Raw genomic sequence first — 22,472 nt, 5'->3', positions numbered from 1 at the left:
CTCAATTAAGTAAGGCCTCGACTCCCAAAGGTCGGTCCCTATCAATCTATGACAAGGAGATGCTTGTTGCCATTGGAGGGCAGCTAGCTCTTTTGTTTCACATTAATAAGACCCGAATGATCGATTATTCCTACTACCCGACCCAATCGATAGTTTACTAGTTTACGTTCTCGTTCTTTTTCAGTGCACTATCTTTGTATCTCTTACACATGCAGCTCTCTCAAGGAAAGGATTGGCCCATAGAGCACCCACCTGACCATGCATGAAACAAATTTCCCCCTCAATATCGAATGAAACCTGTCCATATGTTGGTTAAAAAAATTAAAGCAAAGGGCAATCGATCTTTCCTTCCCTTGCTTTATTCAATGCTTCTATTTTTGTACCTCGCATCCACCCTCTATCTCTCATAGCAGCAAGATTCCATCTATTATGTAACTTCCCTTCTTTTGTTCGTCCACGAGGCTGTAAAGGTTTGAGGTTCTAGAGAAATTCTATGCTCCAGGAGAATTGCTAACCAACTAAGAAAATTGTGGATTAAGACTTAGATCAAGTCTTATTATCAGTAGTTCATTATCAGTAAGTCATTAGTCCTAAAATCCAGAAAGGGGATGAGACTGAAACCCATCAGTAGTTCATCTGCAGTAGCAACCCAACCTATCTGAGTAGAGATCCCACAAAGTAGGTTCAATGTGGTAATAACAAGCTGTAGGGTGAACTGGATATCACCTTATTTATGAGATACTATGTATCAGTGTCTGTTCCCCTGATTACTCTGGAAAGGTGTTGTAGCTGCTAGTTAAGGAAGAGTTAAAACTGTGAATGGGTTCAAAGCCTTCTAGGCGAGATGTTAGCAGTGCATCTCTGAAGAAGCCCACCTATGTGAGTGTGACTGTGTGGCCGCAGTTTAAGGAATTGGGTTATTTCTAAAGTCACTCATGAAACAGGATTCGGGCGCATGACCTTAACGCGCCGCCCCTAAAGATTACAACCAGAACCTTTATCATGTTGTTGCTAATGGACACTCATACACCAAAGGTTCAAGTTCAAGACTTCAGTTCACCTCGTTCCTGTGGGAGTAAAGTTACTCAACTAAGGTAGTGGTTCAAACCGGAAGGTACCATTACTGAAAACATGATATGTCCTGCTACAAATTTTTTCATCTTGCATCTTGGTTTCCTCCTGTTTCATTCTTTGAATTTATGGGGGAATGTTAGGTGCAAGAAGGGAGGGGAGATAAAATTCCAAGAACAAACGTGGGGTGTTTTTCCTTTTTGGAAAAAGTTTGGTTTTGATGGTGTGGAATAGTCCCACATTGATCGTGTTTGAGTTTGTTGTGGGATTTATAATCCACATGTAAACTCTTACATTTGTTTCTGAGAACAAGAGGTTGGGATGACTACTACACACACGCGCGCGCCCGGCCGCCTGCCGTGCCAGGCTTGGGTTCGGGTAATTGGCCCTTTAGGGCCATATTCAATCAAGGCCAATGTATCTTTTTGCCCCGATTTTCTGTTTTCCCTTGGATTATATAAAGAAAAAGAGTCATGCCTTTTGGAACTAGTGACCCTTGGCAGAGTCACACTTGTTCAAATCTGGTAACTCTTTGCAAGGGTCATGTCTATTCAAAATGGGCAACTCTTCAAGAGTCATGTCCTTTCGAACAGATCTCTTCCACGTCTATATAAACGTGGTTAGAGAGGTTCCAAGGGAACGGATGTACACTCTATCATCTCTCTCTCTCTCTTGCTTTGCTAAAACTGTGAGGTTTGCAGTAGTAGTTCCTGAGGTTATTTTCGAAGGATGATCTACCATCGGCGTGCACCGATCCAGATCGTCGAGGCTATTGTATCCTGAGGGAAGGACGCCAGACCCTGTTTGCACTGTATGTGGGGGCGAATCTTCTCTAAGGGGAATACTTTAGTACGCCTTAGCCATTTATACTGTATTAACATGCTTATATTGTTTATACTATGTTCTATGCAAAAGTTTGTTCATTTGCAAATGTATGGATTTTGGTATATGGTGGAACCCGACATGTTTGCTCCCTGATTATGTTTCGATCCACTGAAAATCATGATTTGTATTCTGCTTCATATTATGATTTATATCATGATTATGATTGTGAAACAATGTGATCCAAAAAACGATACAACAGTTATCTCAGTCACGATGATCACTGGGTGAATCAGTGTTCCAAACAGGAATCATAGTCAAGAAACTGCAGATAATTGTAAGCCCAGAGATGCGAATATTGTTCAAGCTAAAGGGGGGTGTACCGCTGCAGGAGCACAGACTATGGGAGTTGTGCAGATGATAAATACGGTAAAGGTGACTCTGACTGTCAAACAACTTATAAGCAAAGATTTGATGTACTTGAATGTCCTTCTGAACAGGAGACTCGCCAAGGCCTTAGTAGACACAGGTGCCAGTTGTGTTTCTCTTGAAGAAGCAGAGCCATTGAGATTGCACTAAGAAATGAAGGAGAGTTGGATGAAAGTAGTCAACTTTGAAGCCAAGTCTATATATGATGTTGTGCTCAATGCACCAGTACTATCCTAAGTTGGTCTAGAAATACCATATTTTCTGTAGCTCGATTTCAAGGTCATCCTTGAAATAGAATTCTTGTGAAGCAACAATGCAGTGCCAAGACCTCATTTGAATGTTGTTAGTTTTGAGGATGAGAAGCCACCTTGCATGATTGCCACAATGTTGTAGAGCAGCCTTATGAGTATTTGGTATTCACGCTCTAATTAAAGAAATGTTTGAAGAGAGGTGACAAGACCTTCCTTGTGACAATCTAAGAAATAGAAGAAGGACGTGTTGTTGATGTCCCAAGAGCCTTAGTGCATATATTGAAGCATTTCAGCGATGTGATGCATGCCGAACTGCAGAGGAAGCTACCTCTATAATGTGAGATAGACCATTGGATTGTGTTGGTGCCGAGTGCACGACCACCAGCGATGGTACCAATATCGCATGGTGACTGCTACGCTAGCAAAATTGTAGAATCAACTGGATGGCATGCTTGAAGCTAATATTATTTAATCGTCTAAAGCACTCTTTAGAGCACCTGTATTGTTTGTCAAAGCATGATAAGTCGAAGTGCTCATGTGTTGACTATCGAGCATTGAATAAATTGACGGTGAAAATTAAGTATATGCTTCTTTTGATCGCAGACTTGTTTGATCAGCTCAATCATGCCAAGATCTTTTCGAAGTTATATTTGAGATCAGATTATTGGCAAGTAAGAATTGCTTAGGGAGATGAAGTCAAGACCACCTGCATGACACACTATGGGGTATTTAAGTTCCTCGTGATGCCATTTGGCCTGACGAATGCACCTACAACCTTCTCCTCCCTGATGAATAATATATTCTATATGTTCCTTGACAAGTTCGTCGTGATTTACCTAGATGCAATAGTTGTGTACAACTCAATGGAGAAGCATGTTCAATACATTCATATTGTGTTTCATACTCGAAGAATAATGAGTTGTATGTTAAGCAAGAGAAGTGTTTATCTAGCCAAAATAAAGTATACTTTCTTTTGTACAATAGTAAGTGTTACGTAACCTTTTGTACACACTTTCTTTGCTATAAGAAGTGATTGCATTTTTGTCTTCTTGCTCTCTTTTGTGATTGTATAAGTGTGTGCTTCTGCCTGTGTGCTTGTGCACCCTCTTAGTGATTGCTTGAGTGTATTCGCAGTGTACTAAAAAGGCGTGCTTCGGTGTTCGGGAGCACCCGGGCAAGCCATGAGGGCTTTGGCTTTTAAGCCCGTGACAATGACATCCAATCAAAATCAACAAGCCCACTGAGTTTCAGCTTTTGCTACAGGCCAAAACTAGCATATAAGGAAGACCATGTGCAATCACATTGCACACCTTATTGTGTCGCTGAACCTGATCTGCCCTTCGTCTTCTTTTGGGCCTCCCATCTGACAGGTTGTACCCTAGAATTAGAGAGCAATTAGGTGTAGCGACACACTTAATGTTATTGCACTTGATCTGCTCTGACAATGCATATTGTAGAAAAATTCCGGCATGTATGTGTGTTCAGTTAAATACTTTGGAAAAAAAGATTTTTTTTTTTAAAAAAGGTAAGTTTGATAAAGCCCCACCTCCCATTTATTCCACAGCACGAGGCACAGAGATGCTATAAAGATGGGTGGGTCCACTCGGGGTGGTGCTTGGTGCCCCCGTGCAGCCAGGTGCTTCTGTATCTGGCTCACCCACCACTAGGGATGGCAATGGACCCGGGTGGGGGCCGGAGACAGGGTCTCTACCCCGGTCCCGTCTCAAGATTAAAACCTCCATCCCCGCACGGGGATGGATTTTAACCTCCACCCCTGCCTTCATCCCCGTTTCATGTCCTCCATCCCCGGTTCAAACGGGGATGAGGCACGGTGGGGGCCCGTTTCCCTGTAGTCTATTGCCATCCTTTAGAAGGACTGGGGATGGGGCGGGGACGGGGCAGGGTGGGGAAAAGTGTATGTCCATCCCCGTTTCATACCTTTCATCCCCGGTCCAAACGGGATGAGGCGGGCGGGGCCCTACTTTCCCCCTGTCCACTGCCATCCCTACCCACCACCTCTGCATTTGATTTTTTTTTAAGGCAAGCTGGGGTTAGGCGGACCACTACCAGAACAACAATAGCCCCATATGGCAGAGGATTCGATCATGGGCCTTAGGTTGACACAGGACCCCGCTTACCACATGGGATACCACCTCGGTGGCCATTGATGTTGATGTTGGGTGGGACAGTAAGCGTGTGGGCTGGTGCAATTTTAATATAGGGAACACTCGCCTGGGTCGCTCGAGTGGCAACAGGTCTTTGAAGAAGGTGCTGACTTCTGATGAGCCCTGTGTAAAGGCTTTATGAGGTTGGTAATCCACGTTACCTGCAAAATGCATTATGTATCCTTCCTATAAAAACTAATAATATATAGAACGGGCCAACTCATGCTGATCCACGGCCTCCCCGAGCTCTGGTACACGTGTCACCACCAGATCCTCTCTCTAGCAGACCATGGCTACCACACGGTCAGGTTTGGTTTGGACTCAGGTGGAATCAGACTTGGACCAGATTTTTGAGTATGGTATCGGGTTCAGACCCGGGGATCTAATCGGGTCTATTATTAGAAAAATCATACCCGGACCCGATAATAACTACATGAACCAAACCCTGTAAAATCAATTTTTTTTTTTATCATTTTTACATTGAAAAATTACAGGTCTTAATCAGAACTCTCGGGTTGGGTCCAGATCTGGTATAAAATTTTACAAACTATACTTGGGTCCATGTATTAATCGGACCTTCCAGTCCCAACCCCGGTCTTCTCATTTATCACCATAAGGTTTGGTTCGAGTCGGGTCTGAGTAAACCAGGCCCGTTGACACCTGGTGGCCTGGTACGGAGAGCATTACTTACCACCAAGATGGCCTGGTGGGATGGAAATGCAAAGGGGCATTCCATGATTAATTTGTGGTTGATATTGAAAAAATCACTAATGATGATTTTCAATATCACCTGGTGGGCTCAATAAGAGCTTGGGTGTTGACGACTCCAATAGGAGTTTAACTTGAACCGGGTGGGCCCATTAAGTGACCCGATTCTAAGGCAGGGTTCTTTGTCATTAGAAAAAACAAAATAATAAACTTATTCTACATCACATAATATAGTATGAAACAAATATATTAAACTATTTGGTTTTCAAGATATAGTTTATAAGAGACAGTCTCATCTCTTTCAGCTCCGAAACAATGTATTTTCTTGTGATCATATTACTTCTACCTCTATTTTTTTATTTTATTTAAAACAAGCCCATTCGAGCTCAGCTCCATTAGTTTAGTTGGACTCAGCTTAACACAAGAATGAGCCAAGCCAGTAACACTTTGGGCACGTTTGGAAGAGAGAAAACTCTCATAAGAAAAAGTTTTGCCTATGAGAGTTTTTTTATATGAAAAGTTATACTTGTTTGTGTAGTATGAGAAAAACAAAGTGAGAAAATGTAAAAAAAAAATGAGCGAGAGGAGGAGGGTGGTGGTGATGGTGAGATTGTGGGTGGTGGTGAGATGTGTGGTTGGGAGCATAAAAATAAATTTTATCTTGGGTAAAAAACATTCCTTTACCCCCAATGGAGGAATGTTTCCTACCAAAAAATACTTTTTAGAGAAACTCTCTCAGCAAAAGTCTCTTGTTTGGAAGGGTCGAGAAATCCATACGGATTTTTCATTCATCACTTTTCCTAGATCTTTCTCGCTTTCAAACGTGCCCTTTAAGCTCAACTCATTTGACTTGTTTACCAGCCTTAGCCTGAAACGCAAGTTGGTGCTCTCTCTCTCTCTCTCTCTCCTTATATTTGTGGTTAGGGGTGTCAACATGTTGGATCTGGTTTGGACCCAATGAGTTTGAACCGGAGTCTAACTTTGAGGTGCTGGTACTCGATCTGGACCCATCGTGCCTGCCATAAGGAAAACCATATACAGGTCTTATAAGGATTGCATAAACTAGATCAAATCCAAATCTATACAATACTAGTTTTTATCTTTTTTATACTAAAAAATCATTGGAAAATCAGGTCAGAACCGATTATGGTGTGAAATTTCATAAATCATACCTGACTCTATATACTAATCAGACCCTGTAGGTCCGACCTGGTTTCTAATCAGACCTTTATCATCAAACCTTGACCCTATAGGGCTTTTGTATGGCCGACTCTAGGTCGAACCCATATACCATTGATACCTCTTTATTTTGATTATTGTACTTTTTTCTTCTCAAATTTCATTTTAGGCTCTGTTTGGAAAGTGACTGTTGGAGGTCCCCCGGGTGGTATGTGTGGAATCCCTGTTCCAACCCTTTCAAGGGCTAGGAGCGGCCAGTCTTCCATAGGAAAAGGCACAAATTTATAAATAGTTTCCCCAGCTCAACCTTCTTATGAAAGTACTACGAGTAGGTATGAAAGGGTTCATAGTTTCATACATGAAAAAAGGTAGTCGGTGAAAAAAACTAGGGGCTCACATGTATCATCATGATACTTTCTCATCATGATGCTTCACTGTGTTTGTTTCACTCATGGTGATATCAGCACAGCAATTTGTCATGAAAACTGCATAAAACAAACAGGTGTAAGACTATAGATAATCCCCTACCCACAGAGAAAGCTTTTCCTTTATGGGATTGCCACTATAATAGCCATCATTTCCTTGACAGACAGGAGAAAATTGAACAAGCCTATTAAATGCTGTCCACCAAAAGAACGTTTGGAAGAAAGAAAAACTCTCATAGGAAAATAAAGTTTTGCCTATGAGTTTTTTGATATGAGAAGTTTTTCAAAAGAAAGCTTTCACTTGTTTGTACAGAATGAGAAAAACAGTTGAAAATGTGAAAAAATGAGGAGGATGGTGGTGATGACAGTGGTGGGTGGTGGTGATGGTGGGTGTGATAGATTTAGGATCGGGTGTGCGTATGAAAGACTTGAGGAGAGGAGGAGAGAGAAATGATTAATGGCTTGCTTCGGGGGGTTCCTCAAACCTCTTCAATGTATTGCATAGGTAGGGGCTGAAGAATTTTAACCTTTCCTGGGTAGCCATTGTCCAGTCCTAACTGTTTTATTGGATTTCCAAACATGCTATAAATCTAATGTGTAATGGGCCCCACACCGACCATTATCCCGGTGGTGCATATCTCAATGGCCCACTAAGTGGGTCATTGGATTCCATGTAAGACTTATTTGGCCACACTAGATCCATAACAAGTTTCAACATTTCTCACTTGATCATATGAGACAAATACTTACATTGTATCATAACCCATGCGTTATGTATTGTACTCATGGCATTATGAGGTTTTACATACACTAGTTGAATTTCTCCTTCATGATATATCCTTATCACGAGGTTATTCACAAACTAGGTTATTTTTTCATCATATCATAGATTTTATCATAACATTTATTTTGTATAACAATTTATTTCAAGTATTCACCATTCACTGTATAATGAGTCATGCAGTTCATAGATAAAAAAATGAATACATTATAATGTGGGTCTCACATAGTCATGGGGTTCTTGTGGCTCTTCCATGACCATACCATAGGACATCATTATGTTCACATGTACGCTAGTGGAGTAGTATAAATTTATTAATTCATAAATTCATGATTTGCCAAACATAATAAATACTCCAACTTTTCAAATTTTCATCATATCTTATACTCTCACTTTCCATATGCATTATCACATGATGATCACTACCTGATCATTTCATATAAGTATATCCGGATCCAAATAGTTATAAATATGACTGACCAACATCATTTACCATTTTATATATGAAATCAAAATATCCCTTTATGCATTTATACAATCATACCATAGGTAGCATTATTTATAATGATTTATTTATCATCATATAAATATCTTAACATGTTTATATAAAATTCAACTCACTTTTTTAATGTATTACATTAAGCCACGACATCATGAGGTTTTACATACACTAGCTGGACTTTTCCTTCATGATATGTCATAATCATGAGAATACTCATAGACTAGGTTGATTTTCCATTATGAAGTTAAACATAAATCCCATACCCAAATCAAATTTAGATATGCACCAGATTCATTATAACATTTGGATATGCCAAATATGATATGTCAATTCTAAGGCTTTAATCAAACTACACGTTTGAATATTTGAGTTCAAATCCATTACCGGATCACTCAGGATTGGATTTGTATGAGTTCAAATATATATATATATATATATATATATATATATATATATATATATATATATATATATATATATATATATATATATCAAATCTTATTGGATTTGTATGAGTCTATATCAAAATCTGACTTGAGATGTTATCTATCAAGTCCAACATGATCCATATTAAAATGAATCTCCATATAGGTTTAAATGAAACCATGGATCACTCAGAATTTAACCATAATCCAAATCCATATCCAAGACCATATATTTCAAATATAAATGGATTCATATTACACATCCAGTATTCTACTTATCTGGATCTAACCGTGTCAAACCCAAATCCATATAAAATATATGTCATTATTAAATCTAAATATCTGGTCTAATAGTACCCAGATTCAACATAAAACTTGGATCAAATCTAGATCCATATAGTATATATATATATATATATATATATATATATATATATATATATATATATATATATATATATATTTGGATCAATTCTGGATCCATATCCCATTTATATTTATTCGGATCTAATCATAAAACTAGATCAAACTAGATCCATATCCGAGCATAACACTCATCTGTATCAAATCACAAAACTGGATCAAGCTATATCCATATTTCATATTCGGTCATCCGAACCCGTCACTAGATCTGTCCAAGAGCATAGTTTGGACCTAAACTTGTTCAATCTATACTCAATCAACTTGATCTTATTCTCATTTTTACATATCCAGATCCATACAAATTTAACTATATCCATAATATTTTTCTGGATCAAATCAAGGTCTGTGTCACCTTACTCAATCCAATCATCTGACCTAATATTGATTAGATCTAATCTTGATCCAAACATTATATTTAATAGATCTTACAATTAAACTTGATCTATAAAAAAATTGGATCAAACTATATTGGATCTAGATATTAACGTGAACAGAATATAAATGTATATAATAAAAACATATGCAGATACAATATTTCTGGATCCAAAAATATCAGTCTAGAGATATAAACTAAATCATAACTGGGTCGAAAAAGTTTTACTTAATCTAACTAAGGTCTGTAAGAAGCTATCTGAACAGCTTGATCCAATCTAGATCCAAACTTGTTTGAGGTATTCTGCTAACCAGAACCACTTTTCTATGAAAACAGAAAAGTCAGAAACATTTCTGGATAACAACAACAAGCAAGAATATTAAAATAAAACTTTGAAACTTTCTGAGTTAAAACAGAAAATTCAGGTGGTTTAAAGTAATTTTGCAAAAACTGAGGCTATTCTGGAAAAAAAAAGACACAACAACCTTGTCTCGGATAATATCTAGAGAAAAGCTTGTTTCTAGAATTACCCAAGCAGTAGAGCCCGTGTTTTGAAAAACAAAGGGATAAAATCAGAATAAATTAAAAGATGAGGGGTAAATCCATAAAATTACTCACAAAAAGGTAACCACCCAAGATTTTCCCTTTTTACGAGAGGAAAGAGGGGCGGTCGCTTCCCCTTCTCAAAAAAATTTTTTGTCACCCTTTTCATAAAAGGGGGACTCTTAGGGTTTACCCTTTTAAGAAAGGAAAAACAAGAGAGAAACTAAAAGGGGAGGATGAGGGCGACGATTGTCGCCCTCGCCGCCACCTTCGTCGAAAGATCCGACAATCGCTTGGTCTCCTAGGGGATCTCCTCTACCCTACGACAGTGTCACCGCCCTCCGGCTGCCATCGACCAGCGAAGGAACTTCATCATCTCAGTCGGCTGGAGTCTTGCTGCTCGTCGACAGCAATGGCGTCATCTCTGATGGGGCGCCAAGCGCTATCACTGTCTACTGCTTCCTCTTCCCACAACCACCTCCAGCAGTTTCTCTGCTCGTGGGTGCAACGCTGCTGAGTTTCCTCTCATCTTCAGCCTCTGCTCAATCTTTTCATAGAGATTGTTGGACGGTCGCACATCTGGGAAGATCTCTGCCGATTTAAAGACCTTTCTATGTTGGAACTGACGCGACTCCCTCACTGTAGGTCACGAGGCCTTCTGACTGATGAACTCTGCCCTCTCTGTGTTGTTCTGGCATTGCTGCCTCTGATGCGAGTCTGCCTCCACTGACTGAAGGAGCTCTCGATAGGCCCGAAACTCTGAGGTTGAGTAGCGGAGCTCTGCCCGGCGAAAGATGCCTAGGTTGTAGCCATTAGCTAGTCTACAATGATGGGCTAGCGGTGCTGCCTCTCGCTGCCCTCCGACTCGTCACTGGAGATGTCCGGCCAGATGAGACTTGTGTGGATCTCCCATGGGAAGAGGCCACCCAAGGGCCCCACAGTGACCACCCAGCTATCGAGCGACAACCTCGAGACTTCTGGGAGGCGCTGCAAGGACCAAAACCCCTTCTTGATATCCAAGTGCTTCATGTCATTTGGCATCTCCTCTGTCGTGGTCAGTGGCTTCTTCGACGTCTAGGAGGCATCGCGGAAGACGAAATCGTGGACGATGTCCCTTATGTCGAGCGAGAACCTCAGCTTCTCGATGCTTACCATGATGGGTGCTTGGGCGTTCTCCGACATGAACGCTGGAGATTGGCTACCGACAGCCACCACTGTCTTTTCTTCCTGAACAAAGCTAGAGGTTGGGGGCTTCGGCAATGGCGAAGACAGAAGGTCAAGCCTAGCCAATGACTGACCCATGAAGGGGTGGCATTTGGCATAGCAAACTAGCTTCCCATCGAGGAATTGGCTGTGATCAAACATCTGGAGGAAGCTGGCCATGCAATCCATCTGCCTCTCCGCCTTCAGCTCATCCAACTCATGAACTATTTTCGGCACCATCGCCCACCTCATTGACCAGCAAAAGAGTGTCGAGCTCACCTCAGCGAGCTCTTGATCAGCCACCTGATCAAATTTGGCAACGTCCTCACAGTCTTCATGAGGGTCGACATCAAGGCTCAGAGGCCCCTTGCATTAGTGAAGCTCGATGCCTCCCTGCTACCAGCTTCAGTGGTGGAAAAGAATATCCCCTTCGACTGGAGAAAGTGATCATGAATGTCACCTCTATTGCTTGAGATGGGGCCGTCCTATTCGAAATCAAAGACTCTTCCTCTCCATTCTCTGTGAGATGAGACACATCCAATGGTGGCCAGGAGTTTGTTTTTTGGTCTGAGTAGGCGGCGACAAAAGCGATGGTCTTGCAAGATTCGTCAGGATTCAACAGCCGTGAGGCAGTCGGCACCGGTGAGCCACACTGATTGGCGGTAGCTGAGTATAGGCAAGTCCATTGTAATGCCTACACACCCGTAATGAGGCTTTGATACCATTGATAGATCTAGGATTGGGGTGTGTGTAGGGAAGACTTGAGGAGAGGAGGAGAGAGAAGTGATTAATGGTCTACCTAATGGGTTCCTCGGGCCTCTTCAGTATATTGCAGAGGTAGGGGCTCGAGAATTTTAACCTCCCCTGGGTATCCGTTATTGAGCCCTAAATGTTTCATTGGATTCTCCAACATTGTGGGAATCCAATGTGTAATGGGCCCCACCATTATCCTGGTGGTGCATATCTCAATGTCCCACTAAGTGGTTCATTGGATTCCATGTGAGACCCATTTGGCCACACTAGATTCGTAACAGGATGGTGATGGTGGTGAGATGAGTGGTGGAGTGTAAAAATAATTTTTCTTGGTAGGAAACATTCTTATACTCTCACGGAGGAATGTTTCCTATCAAAAGTGTACTTTTTAGAAAAACTCCTTCAGCAAAAAAGCCTTTCTCTTTTGAAATGCTCAAAAAATTTGTTCTCATTTTTTCATTTTACATCACTTTTCCTACATATTTCTAGCAAAAAAGTTCGGGTTGGGCTTAAGCCAACCCGTTTAATAAACGGATGGACCCGCCTAACCCGTTTATTAAACGGGTCGGGTTCGGGTTGGGGTATGCCAACCCGCCAACCCGGCGTTTAATAAACGGGTTAGTCGGGCGGGTCAACCCGTCAACCCGTCTGCCAACCCGTCGACCCGTCAACCCGACCCGCCAACCCGTCAACACGACCCGCCAACCTGACCTGCGAACCTGAGAACCCGTTTACCCGACCCAACCCATTTATTAAATGGGTTGGTGGGTCGTGTCGGGTTACCCGTTTATTAAACGGGCCGGGTTCGTGTTTGCCACAGCCGACCCGTTTAATAAACGGGTCAGGTTCGGGTTGAGGCATGCTGACCCGCCAACCCGTCGGGTCGACCCGCCAACCCGACACGATTGCCACCCCTACTCACGAGAGCTCGCTCATATGGTTGGAGGACATTGTGAACGTTCCATGTGTTGGGATCTCATGACTTCGATACACAGGTATAGTTGAGTATAACTGTCAGCGGTCTGCCTAACCCCCGCCCACCCCCCTGCCTAAAAAAACAAGAGAGAGAGAGAGAGAGAGAGAGAGAGAGAGAGAGAGAGAGAGAGAGAGAGAGAGAAAACTCATTGTTTTTTTTTTAACCGGAGCAAAACTCTTATTGTTTTTTACCAACTGTGAGATGAAGGTCATCCAAGGGACGGACCTCTGACGGTCTGTCGGCACCCGAGGTGCATGCTTCTAGCCTCATCTCATCTCATCCCGTCTTTATCAACCGTCTGAACGCGGAATTGTGAGACGCGCGCGGTTGAAATCTAGACCGTAACTCTCCTGGAAAAAAAATCCAGACTGCACGGAAAAGGCCAGAAGACGATGTTTTTGTCATAGGTTTAGAGAAAGCACGACTCTGTGTTACGGTGAAACGATTAAGTCGGTATATTGACAAGAAATGTCACAAATCTTGGAAATTAGAATATGAGGACACTGAGTTTTTTTATTTTTCATTGATAAAAACTGCACTTTTGATATTTTGATGTATACAATTTTATTCTCTTTACGATTATTATTCAACATTTTAATAATGTGAAACGTGTGATAGTGTGATCACGAGTTGCGTCTCCTTGAATTGTCAGGTAGTTTTTGCTACAAAAATCTGTGGTAGGGCAAGTTGAAACTTGGACGTTGATGGTGCTTTGGGTAGAGAGAGAGAGAGAGAGAGAGAGAGTTGGTGATGGAGAGCATTCAGCACCAAACCATCGAGACCAATGGCATCAAGATGCACATAGCAGAGAAAGGTAGTGGCCCACTCGTGCTGCTCATCCATGGCTTCCCCGAGCTCTGGTACTCATGGCGCCACCAAATCATCACTCTAGCCAACAATGGCTACCGTGCCGTGGCCCCCGACCTCAGAGGCTACGGAGAGACAGACACCCCTCAGGATGTCCACAGCTACACTTGCTTTCACATCGTCGGAGACCTCATCGGCCTTATTGATGCCTTGGGCGAGGAGAAGGCAACGTTTCTTTTCTCCATCTCCTTTTTTTTTTCTCTTTCTTTTGTTTCTCGACTGAATCCCAAGTTGGTCATCTTTTTTTTTTTTTTTTCTGCTGACATTGTTGCTGTCCTCAACCCCGGAGTTTGTTAAAGGCAAGCTGATATTAGGCAGACCCCCACCAATTATTATTCAACGTACCATTGGGTTTTGAACCTGCAACGTCCACTCACAGATCCTACCAACCATACCTTGCAGGGAGGCGGGCCCATTAAGTGGCCTGGTTCTCGGTGAAAGTTTTCTTTTGTCATAACATAAAGAAATCGATGTTCTTGTCGAGTTTCATCTGATCATCTTTAGTTGGACGTGGGTGTGTTTCATATGTTTGAAATTTTTTTGTGGGAGCAGGTTTTTGTAGTTGGTCATGACTGGGGAGCTCTCATTGCGTGGTATCTCTGCCTGTTAAGGCCGGACAGAGTGAAAGCGTTGGTGAATCTGAGCGTTCAGTATTGGCCTCGACACCCGTCTATCAAGACTGTTGATCTCTTCAGGGAGAAATTCGGTGATGACTATTACATCTGTCGATACCAGGTCTTCAGTTTTCTTCTTATATCCTTCTTCTTTTAATTCTTTGTTGGTGTGGTTAGCTACTCTGCTAAATTTCATGTTGGTTGGCTTCACACTTGGATGCGTCTATTTTAAGATTAATCATGTTATTCTTGTCATTGGTGGATGTACGTGTTTCATGCGAGTGCTTTGGATGGGTAAAAGGCAAACACCACCATTTTTCTTTGATTTTTCAGTCCTTCATTTTCTGTGCTTGAGATACCGTTCATCTCCAAGATGAATGGCTCTGGAAATTTTTTGGAGGATTCATCACAAAGATGAACGGTATCCAAGGCGTGTCTCTGATTTGATCCTGTCTCATTTTCCTGCCATGTTTGCCGTCCCTCTACCAATCTTTCATGCAAGAATGAAAGAACGATTCAGGATATTATTTCTGGAAAACATACAAAAATGCAAAAGCACGTGTTTACACGTGCCAAAACAGCTAAAAAGTAACACAAGTCAATGAAACGTTCGTCAAAGCTCCGCTCCCTCATTAATAAGATAGTGACCTTTAGCGTACGTTTGGAAGTGAGAAAAATAATAAAAATAAAATAAAATTTGAAAATAAAATATTACATCTTTACAGGCCGTTTTTTGAAAAAAAAAATTAAATCATAACTTTTGATAAAAAATAATTTCTCCACCTTTTCTCCATATCTCTCTCTCTCTCTCTCTCACCGTCCATTCTCTGTTGTTCTCATGCTAAGTAAACAAGTTAAAATTTTATTTTTGAAAAAGTTATCTCATCAAAACTTATGTAAAAAGTTTTTTTTCTATGAAAATTTTCCTTGCTTCCAAAGTATTGCTCAGGTAGGGGTGTCAACACGTCGGGTCTGATTTTCAGGTATGGTATCGGGTCTGAACCCAGGTCTAATCAGGTCTACTATAAGATAAACCATACCCAGAACCAATAAGAACTACATGAATCAACCCGGACCATACCCAATAAAATAATATTTTTATCATTTTATATATATTGAAAAATTATGGGTCTTAATCAACTCGAGTCGGGCCCGAGTATGGTATAAAATTTCACAAACTATATCTCAGTTTCAATTCAAACATGGGTTGGATTCACACTCCATGTTCGGAGAAATATTTACCATCCGCAAAAAAACGGAATCTTTGTCTAAAGAAATGCGTTGAGAAAGGGCAGATGTATAGAGCCTTTCAACGAGATAGTGCTTTTTCAAATCTCTCAAAATGGAATCTGTTTCAAACGTATATGCCATGGTTCCTTACTTCGGCAGGGTGCAAATATATAAATTTCATCATTTTAGATACTTTTTCAGACCCATTGCCGATACTAAGTAGCAGTCACAAATTTGTATCCTTTTTTTTATACCGTGATCCATGTAGTCTGGACCCTTGTCTTAATCGAGTATTATTATTTATCACCATACTCGAACCCTATAAGGTTTGGTCCAGATCAGATCCAGGTAAACACGGCCAGTTGACACCCTGTGCTTAGGTAGGTTTTTTTAGGAAAAAAAATCATTTAAAAGGACTAACCTTTTGCCCCTAGTTTCAAATATATGGGCCTCACATTTCTGAAATTTCAAATGCCTCTGAAAACTGTCAAACAGGAAGGGCCTACATATATTATTGTCCTTTAATTCAGGTTAAATCACAAGACAAACTACAATAATAATCTTCATCGTTACAAGTTCACGGTGTTTACTTTTTCTTCTTTTTATGAGGGTGGATAAGTATTTTTCAATTTTCAAGGAACAATTTTGACAACTAAAAAGGGACAATTGGAGTCTCTTCAGGAAAAGCTTGACCCTATATCTAAATTTCAGAAAAGTGTAGATCATTTTTTTTTAAATTATTGGCAAAAGGTTAGCCCCTAAATAGAATTGTTTTCTTTTCTTTTATCGTTTATAAATTGAAAAATACTTGGTGAAATGGGAGAGAGCAGTGTTGTCAACACCTTTGCAAATCGGTCTGAATCGATTTGCATTGTATCAGCCCAAAATCAATACTAAATGAGCTCATTCAACTTATTTTTAAAAAAGAATTCAAATAATTTTTAATATTTTTCAAAAATTATTTAATTATTTTATTGTCACCTCATTTTTTCTAGTTAAAAATTGGCCCATTCGGCTCAATTTGATTCAAAATCCAAATCAGCCGATCCCCTGAATCATTTTGAAAAGGGATTATGGTCCCATACTATTTTGACAACATTGGGAGACATGATCAGGACCAAGGGTCTGGGGAAGAAAACTGTCCAAGTCGCCTTGGATGTTGTCCATCATGCAAAATGATGGACAACCAAAGCCCAACAAAAATGGCTGTCCCCAACTAGATGGGCCCCCACGAGAATTTTTTATGTCATTCGCCTTCTCGATGAACGGCACCCGTCGATTAAAGATGAATGGCTGAAATGTGTTCTAAACATAAGCATGCTGGAGCAGTGCTTGACTAGTCACTAGACCAATGTTGTCTAAATTGGTCTAAATCAGCCCAAAGACGATTCAAAAGGGGGCAAATTCTATAGGGCAAAACCTATCCCTTAATCAAGAAAAAAAATACTCAATCCAAGAAAAAAAAACCAAAAAAAAATTAAAAAACACTGATATTTCACTTGTTCACATAAAACTACAAGTCTCACCCATATATGCACTTCTAACGTAATTTCAATGACTTTGGCCTTCTTTTCATAGGCCTTAATGCAAATTATTCCTATGCAATTCTAAATTCTACATGAACCCTTGGCATACTAACTTTTCATATGCTCCATGACATTTATTACACATTAAATAAATTGTTCATGCTGCCCACAAATAAATATGTAAGTGCTAACTCTAACCCTAAAATCTACACAAGGCAAATTGACCAAAATGCCCAAAATACATAACTAAAGGACAATTTTGATCTTTGACTAGGACTTGAGCACACACTACAATTCAACGATCGATTCAATTCATTTTTTATAGTTTTAAAAAAAAGGGGTTAAAAGATTTTTTTAACATTTTTATATTTTCTAATGAAATGTGTCATCTGATGGTAAAAAGGAGCTGATTCAATATTGATTCGATTAGATTTTTTCATTTTAAAAAAAAATGATTCACCTACTGAACCGATTTTAACAACATTGCACTTTTGATATGCATCCCTTTATCTAATGTTTCCTTCATAGAAGGCCCTTGAAATTCTAGACTTGGTCAAGCTCTTTTGATATGCATCCCTTTATCTTTGTTATGGTTTTCTTCATCAACTCCACCACCATGTTCTTCACCATAAACAGCATCAGCCTTATCATCTAGAATGGCTCATTTTAGATGAGCATTGTGAATTCTAGCATGTCTTGCACATCTTGCTTTTTCAAGTTTATTTCCTTCACAAGATCAAGTGTTTTACTATTGTTTTTCTTTCTCATTTTCTATGTTACAGAAGCCTGGAGTAGCAGAAGCTGAGTTTGTTGATGTTGAAAAAGTTATGAAGATCATTCTGTGTTACCGCAAACCAGGTGCTCGAATTGTTCATAAAGGACAGGCATTTGGAGGTTCATCAGTACCGGATTCCTTGCCTGAATGGTTATCAGAGGAAGACATACGATATTATTCTGATAAGTTTAAGAGTTGTGGCTTCACTGGTGGTTTGAACTACTATCGCAATCTCAATCGGTAGGTCATACCTCTCTTTTTTCTAGTCACTACAAGAAATCAATGTCTTTACTGGCGCTAAAATAGCGCCAGTAGTGGTGAAAGTCTCACCAGTAATACATTTACTGGCGCTAACGTGTAGAGCCAGTAAAGACTATTTTCACTAGCGCTTATGCACACGCCATAATTTTCAGTATACGCATGACCATGTGAAAAGTTTTCATGAAAACACAAAATCCTCTGCTCCAGTATTGGTTGTAGCCTGCTTAGCTTGTTGGAGGATGGTGTAGTTAGCCGTAGTCACATTTGTTATAATCTCTTAGCTGCCTAATAACTACTAAAGGGTGTAACCGGGCCGAGTATACCTGACCCGACCCGTCGTTCTGAACCCATTATACCCGACCCGTCCCCAATTTAGCAGACACATGGGTTCGGGTTGAGTCCAAAATGTACGTAGACCCGTAATGGAAACAGATCGGGTCTTGGGTATTGTAAATGAAGACACGAATCCATTTGGACTCGACCGGCGTTTCTACCAGACTCAAATGGTTCCACATAATGTAAACCTGAACCAATCTGAACCCAAACATGTTATGTTCTTGAACGGACCTGAATTGAACCTATTAAAACCTGACCCACTATTAGAACCCAAACCCGTTTTTTAATATGATATATCATTGGTGTTTTTTCATTTCAACTTGAAATGATTGTTTGGTGGAGATATTATTTTTACATTTAGATTTTAGCATTATTTAGAATACTTAATAAACGTGTCATTAATTTGTTAGCATATAATATTTTTAATGAATTGTTGATTCCATTAATTTATATATTTTTTGATTGACGGGTAATGAATTAGGTCTAAAATACCAATCATATCAAGATCCATGCTGAAACCCGAACCCATTAAAACCTTCATCAATCGTATCCAAACCCATTAACTCGGATAGGTCCACATTTTTCAGCCATACCCAGACCCATGTCAAAATGAGTTGGGTCTGGGTCAAATTCTTAGATCCAATTTAAAAAAAACTATTGAAGACCTGACCCGATAAGTACCCAAACCCATTAACCTATATGGTTCATAATTTCCAGCCGTGCGTGAACTCAAACCCAGACCCGAATTAGATTGTATTGGATATCAAGTTACATCCAACCCGTTGGTATCACTAACACACGCACACAAATCAAACATAATGAGTAAAACCACACAAATACCCACACTCTCTTATCAAACATCATGAGTAAAGCGTAGTCTAGTAATATGGATGTAAATGGTTTGAACTCGGGTCGATGTAGCCAAATACCATATCCTACTAATTGGATGTTGGTTAAATGGATTTGAATTCGAATTTAGATTCAGTTAATGAAAAAACTCCTACCAAATCCATTTTTTTACATGTAAACGGGTTTAGATTTTCATCAAATCCGGATATTCATTAAATTCAGTAGCAAAAAATCAAAACCATATCTGCATCTGATTATAATAGGATATGGTTTTGGCTTACCAAATCAGACTAAACGGAGCCAGATTCAGTTAGATATTGGATAAAATCTGATCTGTCTACATCCTTAACCAGTAATCTCTCTCTCGTGTCCACATAAAATCCTATGTATATAGCTTTTCTAATCTCTCTCTAATAAAATACATTTATATCTAAAGTAAAAACAATTTAGTAAATGACAATAGAAAGATCAAATGGCTCACCTTGTCATTTAATAAAATGTTGCATATTGACGTAGGTACTTTTTTAAAAACAAAAGGAAAAAAAAACAATTTAGTAAATTACATTCAACCCAAACTACTACTTTTGTCATTTTTGAAATGTTACAATACAATTAACTTTTGTCCCCCCTAATGCCCCCTCATTGCTCCTTTATAAGTAGAAGAATAGAAAGATATAAACACAAGAAGTTAAGGTCACAAATGCATTCATTGTGAAAAATAAATGTTATAACTTACTAGCATTATAGCCTATAGACAAACTAATGCAGCTTTAGGAGATCATTTATTAATCTCCAATAAAACTCCTGTGTGCTTGAAAAGCATGCAAAGAAAAAGCAAAATAGGTGGTTAACATGGTCATTTGTTGAGTGAACCCCAAATTGAAAATATATAGTTTCTTGTTACTTGGATACCAACTGTGATGACCACTAGGATTTTTTTTTTTTTGGATAATCCAAGGAAAAAAAAAAATCATTGACCGCACATTGGCTCGCCTCCGATCGGTAAAACCCTCAAGGTCCCCACTGCCCTCCAGAGAGTGCACTCAGCTTCGACCTTACCGCAAGGGACGCGACCCGTGGATTTCATGCTTGTGACGTCCCATCAACTTGATGACACTAACAAGTCACCCCTACCAGATGAACTTTGTGGGCTAATGACCACTAAGATATTTGTAGGAATGAGAATGGAACATGAGATGCTTGGAGAACACAGGGCAGGAAAATTACTGATCTGCACCATTTGATTACTGTCTTGAGAGAGTCACTGATTTATGTTCACAATAATAAAATGCTAAATAGGATGGAAAACTGCTTGCTTCTGGATCATGGTATTAAAAACAATATTAAGTAAGATGGATCTCTTTGACATGAAATAGGCCCAGATCCATAAAAAATATCATAGGGAATATGTATAGTGTGTCCATCCTTCTGATATAGAGATCACAATATGTAAAGTTCAATGAACACGCCAGAGAAAGTGTGACTACATGAAATAGAACATGGAAGAGCTGCTTGTTTTCCTTGTTTTCAATAGATATATGAAAAAAATCTTAAATTTTTTAAGTTGTTCAGCAAGCAAGCAAGAGGTCATATTGGATAAACAATAAACCAGGAACAGAAACATGCCTGTGATGCTTGTGCTGCATTTTCTTAGATATTGGATAAAATAAAAATTGGATGATGATATATAATATGGTCAGAGGGGTTCTGTGTCAAGCTGAAGGCACAGGATCGAATCCCGCTGGTGCATGTAGCTTTATCATGGTTGGGGCACGTAAGAATGGGTAGCCATGTCCTCAACCCGGAGTTTTACCTTGCAGGGAAGCAGGCCAATTAACCCGGTTTTTGGTGAGGGTCCTCCATCGATCATAAAAAAAAACAAAATAGTCCTACTCTTATTTCAAGAATAACTTGGCATCAAGATCATTTCTGGCGATCATGGCAGTAGAAAGGACTAAAGATCTCTGCAATTTTGTGAGATCAAAGATTTTGTGAAAGTATGTTTCTGCTTCCCAAAGGTGATCCTGTGATGATATTTAATTATTCATCATGGATTCATCCCAGATTTTCCACAAGTATTTTAGATCTCCCATTCTCCCACTCCTTTTCTTCCAGTGTTTGTGACTTTTGTGCAATGCTTGTACAGAAACTGGGAGCTTTTAGCGCCATGGACAGGGGTGAAGATTACAGTGCCAACTAAGTTCATTGTTGGAGATCTGGACATCACTTATAATACTCCAGGTGCAAAAGATTATATTCACAAGGGAGGCTTCAAATCCGACGTTCCATTTTTACGGGAAATTGTGATAATCGAAGGAGCAGCGCATTTCATTACCCAGGAAAAGCCGCATGAAATCAGTGAACACATTCTGAACTTCATCAGCAAGTTCTGATTTGTTGCTCGGTTTTATGTACCTCTTTTCCTTTTTAGAGTGGCGATGGACATATATGGCAGTGGACATGCATGTTCTGTTTAACTACTGTTTGGTCTCCAGCCATGGTACCGGATTGTCTTATTTGCTTGTGATAGAAGCATTTTCCATCAGATAATTTATCTTCTTGAAGAAGTACTGATGCGGGAGATTTAGTGGCACCATGTTTGCTTCTTCTTTTTTCTTTTTAAACAGGGAAAAAGGACAAAAAAAAGATGTCCTGTTGCCTGTGGGTAGCTTGAATAACACCCTTCTAAATTGAGGGAATGATTAGACCAAGCATGAAAAACTCCCTAAAATGGGTATTATCCTAAGCTGAGAATTCCCGGTAGTTTCACTTGCATGCGTGAAACAGAGAAAAGTGAGAAAGTATTATAATTCCGTTCAGGCTTTCGAGTGGTATTTACTGTTGCCACCTATAGTAGTAATGAGAATTCCTTTTTACCACCAATTTTCCAATACCTGAAAGTAACCATCCGTCAGAGGAGTGGTAAGTGTGCAATCCCCACTTACGAAACTGTTTGGAAGCCTGGAAAAAGGGAAAAAGTAGGAA

At 39.9% G+C, this 22,472-nt stretch overlaps 1 protein-coding gene across 1 annotated transcript; it reads left to right on the top strand.

The window, feature by feature from the left end:
• The first annotated feature begins 13,763 nt into the window (after window positions 1–13,763).
• LOC149844236 (epoxide hydrolase 3-like) lies at window positions 13,764–22,080 on the top strand. Its single transcript, XM_090000434.1, has 4 exons — window positions 13,764–14,061; window positions 14,449–14,631; window positions 18,049–18,281; window positions 21,634–22,080. Exons 1-4 carry the CDS (start codon window positions 13,780–13,782, stop codon window positions 21,878–21,880), a joined length of 945 nt encoding a protein of 314 aa, XP_089856560.1. The 5' UTR covers window positions 13,764–13,779; the 3' UTR covers window positions 21,881–22,080.
• Window positions 22,081–22,472: the final 392 nt, after the last annotated feature.

Source organism: Nuphar pumila, chromosome 3, assembly GCF_984573655.1.
Source record: "Nuphar pumila chromosome 3, dmNupPumi1.hap1.1, whole genome shotgun sequence".
Lineage (NCBI taxonomy): Eukaryota > Viridiplantae > Streptophyta > Magnoliopsida > Nymphaeales > Nymphaeaceae > Nuphar > Nuphar pumila.
Note: the sequence above shows the minus strand (reverse complement) of the source record. Positions and strands in the feature narration are given on the sequence as shown.

Excerpts from the sequence above, each read along its gene's own strand:
- LOC149844236 (XM_090000434.1), top strand. The coding sequence starts at position 13,780 with ATGGAGAGCATTCAGCACCAAACCATCGAGACCAATGGCATCAAGATG. Across the intron at positions 14,632-18,048 it reads ATTACATCTGTCGATACCAG|AAGCCTGGAGTAGCAGAAGC; the intron begins GTCTTCAGTTTT and ends TCTATGTTACAG. Across the intron at positions 18,282-21,633 it reads TACTATCGCAATCTCAATCG|AAACTGGGAGCTTTTAGCGC; the intron begins GTAGGTCATACC and ends ATGCTTGTACAG.